This window comes from Castor canadensis, chromosome 5 (assembly GCF_047511655.1).
Source record: "Castor canadensis chromosome 5, mCasCan1.hap1v2, whole genome shotgun sequence".
In the NCBI taxonomy this organism is placed as follows: domain Eukaryota; kingdom Metazoa; phylum Chordata; class Mammalia; order Rodentia; family Castoridae; genus Castor; species Castor canadensis.
This window is the reverse complement of record NC_133390.1, coordinates 125,330,840-125,344,193: the sequence shown is the minus strand read 5'-3', so window position 1 is coordinate 125,344,193 and position 13,354 is coordinate 125,330,840. Positions and strand designations below refer to the sequence as shown.

General features: G+C 40.5%; 1 protein-coding gene across 3 annotated transcripts in view; it reads right to left on the bottom strand.

Annotated features, from left to right (window-relative positions):
* The window catches only part of Tgfbr2 (transforming growth factor beta receptor 2), a 79,971-nt gene that overhangs the window by 53,176 nt on the left and 13,441 nt on the right, over positions 1-13,354 (bottom strand). For 2 of the 3 annotated variants that reach the window (XM_074074043.1, XM_074074045.1), the window contains exon 2: positions 12,504-12,578. The exons of the other annotated variant lie outside the window; for it this stretch is intronic. In XM_074074043.1, coding sequence (XP_073930144.1) covers positions 12,504-12,578 — 75 coding nt within the window. The remainder of the gene's footprint in view (positions 1-12,503; positions 12,579-13,354) is intronic. 3 annotated transcript variants of the gene reach the window in all.

The following is a 13,354-nucleotide window of genomic DNA, read 5'->3' as shown; positions in this document are numbered from 1 at the left end:
AGGGCCAATGGTTAGTAAATAAAACATGCACAGAGTCTGGGCACTGGCAGACCACCTCACTGTAACTCCAGCCTATGCTCACTATTATAAATTATGAAGGAATGAATGAGTTTGGTAAGCCTGCTTTAAGAAAAGTACATAAACATAAATGTGTATTCACCAAGCAAGTAAACTAAAGGATTGAGGAAGGAGTATGCAAATTTCAAAGGAATTCATCTAGTGGATACTTAAATTAAAAACAACTGCACCTTCATATTTTTAAAACAAAACTTACAATGAGATTTTAAAGAAGCCACATGTATAATGAAACAAGCTGTAGATACTGGGAAGATAAGTGTTTTCTCAAGGGACAAACACAAAATAACTGAATTTCAATTGTACCCCTCCCTATTTAATACTCCCCAACCCAAAGTGCTCCAGATCACTTCCTAATGTGCAGTTTGCTTGCCTGGCCCTCGTTTCTCAGATAACTAAGAAATAAAGAAAGTGGTTTGAGTCTTAAACACATGCTGAATTTCCCCTTTCTTTTCCTCTCTTCCTTTCCTCCTTCTCCCCTCTCCTCTCCCTACCCCTTTCTCTTTTTTCCAATTCCCCTCTCTGGTATATGTACCAGATCCAGGTCACATAACAGGAGACAAAAACCATAAACATTTACAGTGACTTTTGCAGCCAGGTGTAGTGGCATACACCTGCGATCCAATCCTCGCACTTAGGAGGCTGAAGCAGGAGGGTCATAGGTTTGAGGCCAGTCCATCACTGCCACAGTAATATTTTGAAATACTAGAACTTTTGCTATATTCAAAAATCTAGAATTCTTGTAGCTCCCTTGGTCACATTCCTTTATATTTAGTAGGGTCTGTGTGGTTATAGCACATTTCTGAAAGCTGGGGAGAGGTGAGCAGTTTGCAGCAAGTACCATCCACCAATACTTGGGAATTTTAGTTTTCCACTGATAAGGCTGATTTTAACAGTGCATTTGCCTGGCAAGTCCTGACTGTTGAGACTGAGACTGAGATGACAGAACGTAAGGGTTGGGACTGAAGAAAAAAGGCAGCCAGTTGAAAAAATTGGTCACATTAATATAAATGGTTTAATATATCAAATGAAAGAGTAGAACGGGGTACTATTTTCTGGAGTTTCACAATAATAACTTTATGCTTCTGCTGGGAAGTGCTTTAAAGTGATAGCAACTGAGAGAACAATTCTCCCTCTGTTAACATAACTTTGATGAGGTGCTATAGCAACAAGGAAAATAACCCAGGGATTATTGAAAATAAGGATGATTAATCAACTCTTTTGGTGACAGTTAAAACACCTGGGATAAGTGGCATAGTCTTATAGAAACAGAATAATAAAGATGTAATTTGTTAGTTTTATAGCATTTCAATTCTGCTAAAACAATCTTTTAGCAGCAAAAGTAGCTGCAAACAAAAATGTATCAGCAAACAAATATGCAACCCATCTGCTGTGTAAGGACTCTCGGATTTAACTTTGGTGGGACTATATAAGGCATGGTCCATGTCTCAGGATGCTTTTTTGTGCCTGTAGGGAATGAAAGAACATCCACAAAAATTACTTTTATCCCAAGAACTTTGGACATGGAAAAGGTCTAAATGAAGACAATCTTTTTAATTTAGTTATTTTTTTAGGATTTAAATAATACTTTATCTCAAAGTGCTGAGGCAGTTTAATGGAAAATGCAACAACGAATATAAAATCTGGTAGAAACAGACTTATTAAAAGTAGTGCCTAAACTGGGCACCAATGGCTCATGCCTATAATCCTAGGCATCACAGTTTGAAGCCAGCCCAGGCAAGAGACCCTACCTTGAAAACCCTTCACAAAAAATGGCTGGTGGAGTAGCTTAGGGTGAAGGACCTCAGTTCAAGACCTAGTACCACAAAAAAAAAAAAAAAGTGCCTACTAGAGAATCAGAAAGATGAGAGCCTGACATGAGCCATTTGCTTCAACTAAGTGTGGAATTTGGTGTGACTATCAATTTCCTGTGAGATGGCGATTTTTCACTAGTGCATTTCTCTGTGGAGAGCCCACCCCTACTAAAATGTGCTGCAGCGTGATGGTGTATACCCAGTGCCTGAAAGGGCTTTCAGTTACAGTTTTACTAAGTATGTATAAATATGGGTGAAAGCAAAAGAGCTGCACAGTGTCCTCTAGGAAAGAGTCATGGTGCTAGAGGGAGGCACCTTCAGAGGGTGAAGAACAAGGTCAAGGTGCTCCTTCTGGCAGCCACGCACCTTTGGCTGGGAGAGGCTGAAACAGAGAGGTACAGGTAGGGCAGGAGCACACAACAATACCACTACAGACATGCTCTGCCTGGTTTAGACTTCTTTTGAACACATGAACCAAGTTTTACAGTTAGGAGTTCTCACAGGAAAAGCCAGATCTCCAACCCCACTGAAGAACAAAAAGATTTGGCAACATGGGCCTATGTTGTCCCCTGCCAGTAGTCAGCTGGCCCTGTGGTGCCAGTGTCCTCAAGTCTGCCTCATCCTTACCACTCTCTCAAGTCCCCTGCCCTGGCCTCTGAGGCACCTGACTTTATAATTAATGATTATTTAGCTTTCACGTCCAATTCTCCCTTCCAATATTAGAGGTTTAAATGGAATGTAAAAGGTCACGACCTAACTCTGCAATACAGATGTTTTCTAATATGCATTTAACTCCTAATATGGATAATCACATTTCAGGTCTAGCCAGAGGCACTCTACTATAGAAATCAGATTGGTGTGATAATAAGGCTAATTATTATTATTATCATCATTTGTCAAATGCTTAGTTCAGTACTAAGTGATGTGGTGATTATTTTACTCATGATACCACTCATGCCATTCTGCCATCAGCACTTTATTCACAGGGAAATTAAGGGTCAAAGAGGTGAAAGAACTGCTCCAAGGTCAATGAGATGGTTAATGGGAAACAAAGCCAACAGTGGCACTAAGCCTGCTTGCTTCCTGATTCTCAACAATAAAACAGACATCTCTCCTCATTCCACCAGCTGGGCTGGGGCTTCCCACCACCTCAATGAAGGCATAGGCATGGGGTGTGGCTAGAAGGACCTGAGGGGAGTGTGTAGCAGGCAGAGGAGGGGGAACAAAGTTTCTTATAAAAGAATTTTGGTCCTTTGTCATTATTCACTTATTTCAGGAGACATTTATAATAAGGAAAGCTTAGTGAACTCTAAGTGCTCTGAGGTCAAAGTCTTGGGTGTGAATTCAGGCTGTACCAAGGACTGACTGTAGGACCGTGGATACCCACTTAATTTCGAGAACCTCTGTGAAATGGAGCCTTGTGGGGTCAAGATGAAGAGCAAACTACTTGAAGAACATAGGGAAGAAGTGGCACACCACACTTTCTTGCTGGAAAAGTGCCATATGCAATGATCTCTCCACTACAGAAAATTACAGGAAAGCAGCAAGATAATTAAGAGCAGGCCAAATCTATTGCTACAGACCAAGAGCGTGCAGCACTTTGATGACTTCTGACAAACTTTCCTGAAGTTTGAGTGAATTGATAAATTAAAACAGAATAATCTTTGTTACCACTGCACTCCACAGCTTCCAAGGAGATACAAGGGAAAGAAACATTATCACAGTGAAGTTTCCAGGAGTGCCCAGGATCTTCAAACGACCCTTCCAGAACCAAAAGTCTGTTTTTCAAGTATCATTTATAAACAGCTTAAGTCTGGCAAATAGGCAGTAACTTGAGAACCATGTTCAGTTTACAAACCCTTTGCTGACTTTTGCACATTTATCAGGCAAGATCTGATCTTTTCTGGGTTTGAGACAATTAAGAGTATAATTTGACAGCATGCTAATAGAACTAGAAGTTGGACGTGCTGAGATGGGGAGGCAATAAGCCCTTAAATTGTAGAATTCTGAAAGAGTGAAGTAAAATTATGTTTGGCCTTTCATTCTTAAGGAAATAACATCAGTATACTTTTATTCACAGCTGTTGAGAGAATTAGAAAAGAATAGGAACAAGCATATCAGATATATAAGTGTCTGGTTAAGAAGTGATCTCTATCATCCAGATACATGAAAAGCAGTTAAATCCCTTCTCCTTGAGGTCACTTCCTCCTGCAAAAGTTAATTACATAATCATAATGTTCTGTATGATTTCTCCCGGAGGAGAACTCCCCATGCTGAAAGCAGAAGCGAGGTGCATGGACAGGGCTCTGAACCAGCCCTTGTGCTGTTGGGCAATCACTCAGCCTCTTCTCTGACCTGTCAGACAGGTGTGCTGAACAGGATGATCTTTAAGGCCATTTCATTTTGAAAAGAATTTGCAATTCAATTCCCAAAAGCTAATAAAGCTGTATAATTCAAATATGTCCAGCTCAGACATCAGCCAGGCAGAACAGAATAGATGGTATGATCCAGCCTGTAAGAAAAATGACTGTGATGCCACCATGTGCACACCATGTACTTGTTCTCTTTGCTGACTGAGGAACCCACTCTTTTCAGCTTCTTAGTGTGCTGTTTAAGTACCACATTCTCCTCCATACTCATAAACTTGAACTTGACCACTGCATCTGAACAAATTCAGTGCAGAACAAGGCTTGCAGAACAAATTCAGTGTCATGTGCATATCACGAGGTCAGAAGGAAGGAAAATTATGTCAAGTGACAAAAGACCACTTTCCATACAGAGACATTTACTGTAAGAATGTAAAACAACAGCCCTCAGCCCTAGAAGTGTCTGTGAGCTCTCTGGGCTCAGTTTGAATGAAAAATGAGTAATAATAAAAACAGGCCTATTGTATAAAAACATGATCAATTACTTGACTGTATCTGATAAATAGTAATGAATGATTCGTCTTATCTTTATCATTTGCCAGAGGAAAGTGCTTAAGTAACTTGCCAAGGTTGGCGCAGACAACAGGCTATGAGCCACATGAGGTAGGGATTTGTCACCTGTCCTGATCCAGGATGAAGCACTACAGCCCAGAGTCTGCTACGTAATAGGGGCTTATCAAAAATTAGATGAATTAAAAGTGAAATTTTAAAGTGAAGCTTTTCCACTCTTCCACCTATTCAAGGCTGATTTCCCCCAAATGCAAATCAAGGAAAAAATATGCAGTCAGTTTTAAGGAAGTGAAAATAGAAACTACTCCTGGTATAGTTTTGGTGTCTTGTTAGAAAAGTGATCACTTATAAAAGAACCCGGGGAGGCTTCTACTTGAGTAGTAATAGCCAACTTCATTTGACTAGTTGGCATACGAGGACAAAAAGCCATGTTTAGATTCATTTTGGTTTGAAAGATAACACAAACACTCTGAAACTTCCCCCTTCATGTTTTTCAAGGAGAGGAAGTGAAATAAAAAAGAACCAAGTTTCATGCATTGTTAAGGCTTCAAGAAAGGACAACAAAGGGCAGGAAATTTGAAATAAAATCTGAGAATCTATCCTTAAACTGGGCGATTTTACTTGTTTTCTCACAAAGCAGTAGGATGAGAAAGTATGGGGTGGATCTTTGCCTTTCCTGGGCTTTACTCATTGCTGCTGACCTGAATGTGATTTATAGTAAACAGCAGAAGGGTCTCCCGTAAGGGAACCAACTGAGATTTTATGATGTTACCCTCTGAGGAGTGAAAAATCAGCACCCTTCCAAACCCAAACAGTCCCACGAAAGTTAGTGTCTTAGCTCATTCTTGGCTGCTCTAACAAAGTATCTGAAACTAGGCAGTTTATAATGAACTGAATTTTATTTCTTACAATTCTGAAGGCTGGGAAGTTCAGGATCAAGACCCTGATAGATTCAGTGTTTGGTGGGAGACCTGCTGTTTGTTTCCGAGGTGACACCTTGGTGCTGTGTTCTCCCAATGGACTAATGCCCTGTCCTCACATGGTGGAAGGCAGAACGGCAAAGGGGCCTTAATCAACCAATTAGCTCCAATCCTTTTATATGAGCCTAATTCCCTTGTATCTTAATCAATTCCCAAACAGCCCCACCCCTACATACTCCCAGGACGGAGATGAAGTTTCAGTGTGAATTTTGGAGAGGAAACATAGCAGTTGGTAAGAAGAAAGAATAGCATTTCAGCATAGCGTTGTTTGTCAGTGTACTGTGGAAGAATCAAGATAGATTCCAGGGGAAATTTTAATGTGGAAAATGAGAACCACATACAAAGTCTTGAAGTGCATTCTTCTAACGTAGAACTGGAATTCAAAATTGGCTCCTTTCATCTATTAGAAATGACCACACTTGGACACTGAAATATGACTTAGTACTAGGGATAAGGGTGGAGTAAGTAACTCAAACATTGAAATGTCTAGAATTGCCTTTGGCTAGGAAGTCAAACTGCAATGCTTTGTACTTCTTAAGAAGACCATTTAATGCACGTTCTTGTAGATGCTTAACTTTGCACACACCCCACACACACTCTAAAATCACCTTATTCACTAACCCTCCCTCTGTTAGAGAGCTGAAATGTGTGAAATGTCTCACAGCTGGAGGTGACTGAGAGAGCATATGATGACTGTGTCTCACAAATCAGTGAGGCTATACACTGAGCCTCGTTCCTGTGGAGTCCAATGTAAAATACATGTATATACGTCTTACAAGAAGTACAGATAAGAAGCCATGGGGGTAGGTAGCGGGGAGGAAGAGAAGCAAGGTTTGGCTTTAGGGAGATATACTTCCTTCCAACTGCAATGTTCTCACCACAGAGATCTGCCTTTCCATCCTGACTTGATTCCAATCTTTGCTCAAATGCAACTTTGTCCTATGGCCTTTTTTGATGACCCTTTCTAAACTTACAACACAGCAGCCCTCTTTACTCTTCCCCTGTGCTTATCTGCTGACATACTGCTATAATCCCATTTTAAACTTGCACACACAGACTTTAGCCAGTCCTCTGTACTCCTGGGATCTCAAACACTGGCCAGGTCTCTGAATAAACACTTGTTGATTTCTATCTATTTCCTTAAATCCTCTGAAACCAAGTCCCATATTTCATTCTTAAGTTCCAGGAAAAAAATTCTACTCTTCTGACAAATTTAGCTTAGTTATAGAAAAATGAATGCATATTTGCAGTTGCTAGATGAGGAATGAGGATACACTCACAGAGAAAACTGGACAACAGGGAAAAAGAAAAAGAAGACATACCAAACCCAGGTATGAGGTAAAGAGTTTTTAAAAGATAAAAGCTCAAGGTTGAATCAGTCAAAATTAGCAATAAAAGGACACCAGGTTAGAAGCCAAGGAGAATTTCTTTCTTGGGAGGAGCTGGTCATGAAGGCAGAAGGTCATGGAACTGCCAAGAGAAAGGCCTCTTCCCAGATGCACAGTCCTCAGTCTAAGGTACAGGCCAGAGCTGCACAACGGCCATGGGCACACAGGCTTTTCACATTTCAACTTAGATTAAGTTAGATGAAGCCACATATCCAGTTCCAAGTCCTAATAGCCACTTTCAAGTGCTTAATAGTTAGTCACATGTAGCCAAGCAGAGAGAGAATACTTCCACCATCACAGAAAGTTTTATAGGACACTGCTGATTTAAAGAAATCCAAAAGGACCTGGGATCCCCAACTTCCAGGGAGATCTGGAAATGAAAATCTCAAGGAACCCTGAAGGAGATGGATTCATGGCAAAGCCAGAAAGGCTTTGGAAGGCTTGGAAGCCATTTGCTCTAAGGACTGTGTCTCATATAAATTGTTGGATGGCTGTGGTGTCACTGCTAAGGTGGGACCAAAAGACAATCAGGGAAAGGATGAGCTCCATGGTAAGACCACAGGCCATGAATGGCAGCACCAGAAGGTCCCAGAAGTGAGAGAAACTAGTGACTGAACTAGGTTTTTCAACAAGTTGAAACCTGTAGGGCTCAAGTCAGCTGGCACAACCTCTTACATGCAAATCCCCGGGCCTAAGATAAAAGACTTTTAAAAAAGTCAGGCTCCTCTGACTCCGAAGGTATCAAGTAATTCTTACTAAGTCCCATCTCATTAACTGAATCACAATGTGGAGCTGAGGCACACAGATCAAGTTTCCAGCCAAAGCCCACAGAAGCCTAAAGCAAGGAAATTAATATTTTAGAGAAAACATCAGCTTATTTTTCAAGACTTTTGGAGGGTTTCAGTCACAGCATGCCAAATAAGGGTTAGTTTCTAGGAGAGCATAGCAGAGAGGTGACCAATGGTGGGGAGGTTTCATTCACCGGGGAAAATCCTGTGCTGAGGAAAGCTAACCCAATTAAAAGCGTTCACTCCCAGGCCAATCTGTTCCTCGCAGACTTCTACCTGCACTTTCACTTCCCTTCCCATTCATGGGCAGTGTGAACTGTTTACAATCCCTGCCACTCCATGTGCAGAGACCATAAGCACACTTTTATCCCACAGGCTAGACTATTTTTACATCCAGTGTAAGATGAACACTAAAAACACAGATGATAGAAGGGGTCTGGCTGAATCCTCCTACAACAAAATATTATAATTAGAACATTATAACATTAGACTATCAAGTTTCTAGGACAGAAACAGCCTATAATTCCAGAACATAGGAAAAGAGAGCTACAAATACTTTAATCTGTCCCACTTCAATAATAGTGCTGGGAAATGACCTGAATGGGCCACTTAGGCCTTAAGAAGGAATGGGAATTTTAAGGGTACCCCGTAACTGCCCTCTCCACTATGGTAGCCAGCAGCCACATGTGGCTCTTTTAATTCAAGTTAATTGAAACACAATAATATCTAAATTTCAGTTTCTTAGTTATGAGGGCCACATTTCAAGCCACATGGACAGCAGAGAGATAAAATATTTTCATTATTGCAGAAAGTCCTCTTGAGTGGTGCCATTCTCAAAGATGGCTACATCCTTTGTCATAATTTCATCACAGGGATTTTCAAGTAAAAGCTCCCTAAATATCGAGTTTCTGAGTATTGCAGCCTTTTCCACTCTGGTGAACTCCATCCTGTGGTTTACATGCTGAGTGCGTGCATTCCCAATGGAAACTCAAGATTCTTCAGAATGCCAAAGTATGATGCATCATTTTGTGATGTTTGATGGGAGGATGTGTCAGAAAAAATGTCCACGAGGGACACTCAGGATAAAAAAGACACTTTCTGACTCTGTTTCCTACTTTTGTTTTTTTCACAACTTGTTCCCAAGGCATCTACAGACCACATTGTGTGGACTAAAGTCTGGACAGACCCTAAGGATATACTGGGATATACAGAAAGTTCTGGGATGTTAAAGAACTTGTCTACACATCTTTTCGGGTGCAATGCAGGAAGTGTAGTTTTAAAAAACATGAAGTACTAATGATGAGATATTAGCCCCAGTGTGGGATCAGAAACAAGGAGGACCCAGGTGCTGACCAGATGTGATGGACTCCAAGTCTTCTGCAAACTTGCAAAGATACTGGAAAAAGAAGGAAAGGATCCTCTACTTTCATGGTGCAGATCCCTGGCCTTGCAAGATTTTATTATGTCATTCCTCTATTTAAAATTTGCCAATGACTCAGAATTATGCCTATACCATATAGTTTGGCATGCAGGGCCCCATAATCTGGTTATTTTCTGCTGAACAACCTCTTTTATCAGAAACTTTTTGATCTGTTAATTCCTTCTGACTTGCCTATCCTTGGTGTTCCACCTTCCCACCGGGCATACCAGGTAGACCATGAGGGCAAGGAGATCAAACCCAACATGACCTGCCCAGCCCCTGGAAGGAGTTCAAAGCCTGGGCTAGCAGTTTGTGTGGTGGGGAAAGAAACTCTGAGAAGGTCTCCTGCAAGGACTACTGGGATCTGATGCTGCCCAAAAGGGGTGCCCACAGCAGCACACATGTTGCCTGACTGCTGTGGCTGTGGCTAGCAGAGCTGGAGGCCTGCTTTTCTGTGCTGGAGACACAGATCCCCAGAAGCACACTCTGCTTCCCCTCTGAATCCTTGGGGCAAGTGGAAAAATGACCCTGGGGGTCACAAGTAGACAGACACTCATCCTTTTAGCCCTTTGACTGTCTCCTCCTTTGGAGGACCATCCTCACCACCCACATTCAGCCCAGTCCACAGCACTCTGTCATTTTCAGTCTTGCTTTTGAATCACCTGTACCATGAGGCACCTGTACCATGAGGCAGCTTTCTAAATGGGCCTGTGTTTACCCCATTCTGTAGGTAAGTCTCCAGAAGGCATAGAATTCTGGTTCTCCCACAGCTCTGCTCTAAAGTTTTGCTCATTTTTGTTATACTGGATTTAATGTCAATGGATGGGAAGTTTGAACCCAGTAAATGGTATTTCAAAGCAGTACCTTGACCTTCATTTGTAAGCTACTGTAGGGGTTAGACTGTACCAGTGTTTCTCAACCTGGCTCCCACATCACAGGTATCTGGGGATCATTTAATACCATAGTGATGCCATGGCCCTGCCCCAGGGCAATGAATCAGACCATCTCAGGCACTGGGATTGTTTTAAAACTTCTTAGATGATTCTATTGTGCATCCAGGGCTGAAAAAGACAGTTGAGGGAAAGACTTACTCCACATGGAATGCAGAATTCCAAAGGAAAAGTGCAGCAGGCGAACTAGAGATGGAGGCAGGTAGACTGCCCATAAGCAGTGCTTTCAGCTCTGGCTTGGGCTAGCTTTCAGGAACACTGAAAACAGCACTGCAATAGAAGCTTATTCAAAATGTGTGCAGGTATGGTTGAGCCAAACCCAAAGAATTTTCTTATATGACTCAAACACTAACATCTTTGGGATGAGGCAGGAATTATAAACATAACTGACTCCAGGTCATTTTTTATCTTGTATAAATTCTTCCTGGAAGATCATTTTTGGATTAATTCTTAAGTATGGATTTTACAAGTTCCTGTCTTTTTAAAGGGTGGAAATCCTTTGCCAACCATCAAAAAAGACAATAGATTTAAAGGAAGATCTGTTTGAAAGATCTGAGCAGCAGGTTTCCTGAGAAAGCTGAATTTCTCAAGTGTTTTGACCCCACAAGAAACACGGATAGTGAATTAAGGACAGCAATGTGGGAAAGTATGCCTCCTTTTCCAAAATCCAGCAAAGAAGTTAAGAAGGCAAATAGTTCCTCGGATCAGAGGTAACAACTGTGGATAAGCTTTTCCTTCAGAAATGCTATACAGACCCAACATAAACAAGGCACATTTTAAGATAATAGATCCCTGCAATTTAATTTACTTTCCTAGTCTCTGTGATATTTTTATCCCATTAAACAAATATATGTTGGACACTAAACAGCCAAGATATGAAGAACCATTTCTGAAATGTTCAAAATTTTAAGTATTTTCTTGGTAAAAGGACATCTGCCTTAACAAGGATCCGTATGTAAAATTTAAATTCCAGAAAATTTACAAATATGACACCCCTTTAAAAAAAACAAATACATAAAGAAGTTATGTTGAAATCTATTACAGTTTGAGGTAAATTTTGCCAAATATAGTATAAATTCGTAATATAGTCATTGTTTAATGAAGCTCATCTTTGCTGAAAAAAATCTCAACTGAGGAGGAATTATAAGGGTCCTCACTCCCAACCAAGCCACTGGAAAATCATCCTGATGAGCACTGGTGGAAAAGAAGAGAAAGAACTCGATGTCATAGAGCAGGAGCTAATTTAATACCTTCTTTGGCCAAAATTAAATGAAGCGACATCGTGACTCAACTTCTCTTTTTCATGTCATGGAAAATAACACATATAAAACAATTTATAAAAAATCAGGATTATAAATTGGCTTGTTACACTGCTAAACAATGTGTTTCCTGCTAATCAAGGTCATTCTTTTACACTGAAGCCTTTGAAGATGTTAGTCATTCTGCTAGGCTTTGCTACTCCTCAACATGTATCTTCTTCTACAGAAAAACAATTTGACCAAATACTAGGTGCCTACATTTCTCATGTTCTGCCACTAAAACAATTTTGTTCTCTCTGGATGTTTACTCAGACATTACTGTTTAAGAAGTTCTGGAAAAAGAAGCCAAAGTTAATACTTGACTGCTATGTCCACATGGTGAAGGGTCCTTCCTATATAAAGATGCCTATATTCCTGATTATGCTGGGTACCTTGAACATCTGGGGAAGGGCAAAACCACAAGACTGCAGCAGCTGGCACAGTCTTTTATAAATGGCAACATTTGTCTACTGACAGTGATGATATAACCTCAAGAAAGCAGACCACATGGCATTTAAAAGAGAAGCTGTCCCCACAAGAAAAGAGGAAAAGAAAAATGACTCATTGCATAGTCTGAACTTCAGTAAGACTGGTGGACAAAACCCTCAAACAAAGAAGTGTGACTTGAAAGAGAAAATTCTCCAGTTCTAAATATAGCTTTTAATTTCCAAGGCAAGAACAATGCTTCTGATATCAACCCTTCTGTAGCTTCATCTACAATTTAGTTACAAAAATATGAAAATAGGATGGAGTCATTGATTTTTTATCTTGGATTTATTTACAAATCAAGCAGTGAGAGAGCACAATGTCTGCAAATGGTGAAAGTATGAAAAGATAAATTCGTGATACATTACAAGGTTTTGGCAGATGGCTGGTCCTGCTACAGTCTAGGCCCACGGCTTCATCATTCTGGGTCTCCATGTTCACATCTGTAAAATGGGATAATGATACCCATCTCAAAGGGCTGTTTCCAAGAATAAACATGACATACAAAAAAACTGTTTCACAAATTATAAAGCATTTTATTCATGTAAGGGATTTTAAAAAGATTATTACAACCAGACACAGTCAATATGTTTTCTTCAATGTTAAAAGACTGGTTGTAACATTATTCAAACTGCTTCTCTTTTCTGTTTTCCTGGCCCTCATTTTTTTATCTGCCAGGACAAGTGGGCAAATAACCATTTTTGTGACTTTTTTATTTTCAACATTCATTTCACAGTGATTCTGGCAATGAAAGGTATGTTATGCGTTCCCAGGACATATGTTCCAAAGAAAGCCTAGAGCCCCAAGGTTCACTAAGTGAAGTTCTTCTGCTGCACCCTGTCACCTCTGATCTAGCCTGCATGAGCCTTTTGGGAATGGAGGGGTAAGTAGCTGCTTCCAACCAATTCAACTGTCAACCACCCACTCCCACCCCTTCATTTTCTTATAACTTCAAGACGCTTCAATTCAGAGAGCACAAGAGTCAAGGTAGTCCCCATAGCTGTGCCACGTGGGAAGATGGCATAAAAGAAAGGACACCAGATCAATCAGACTTCCCCAAGCTTTACAGGGCTCAATGTAAAGACTCTCTTGAAGATAAATTCTATTAAAGAACTGATCATAATCAAAACAGTACATTGTATCACAGGTCAAGTATTGTTTTTCACTTCCTTTCCCAGAATTTCTTAAAGATGAGTATCTGAAGAAAGATACAGAGAAC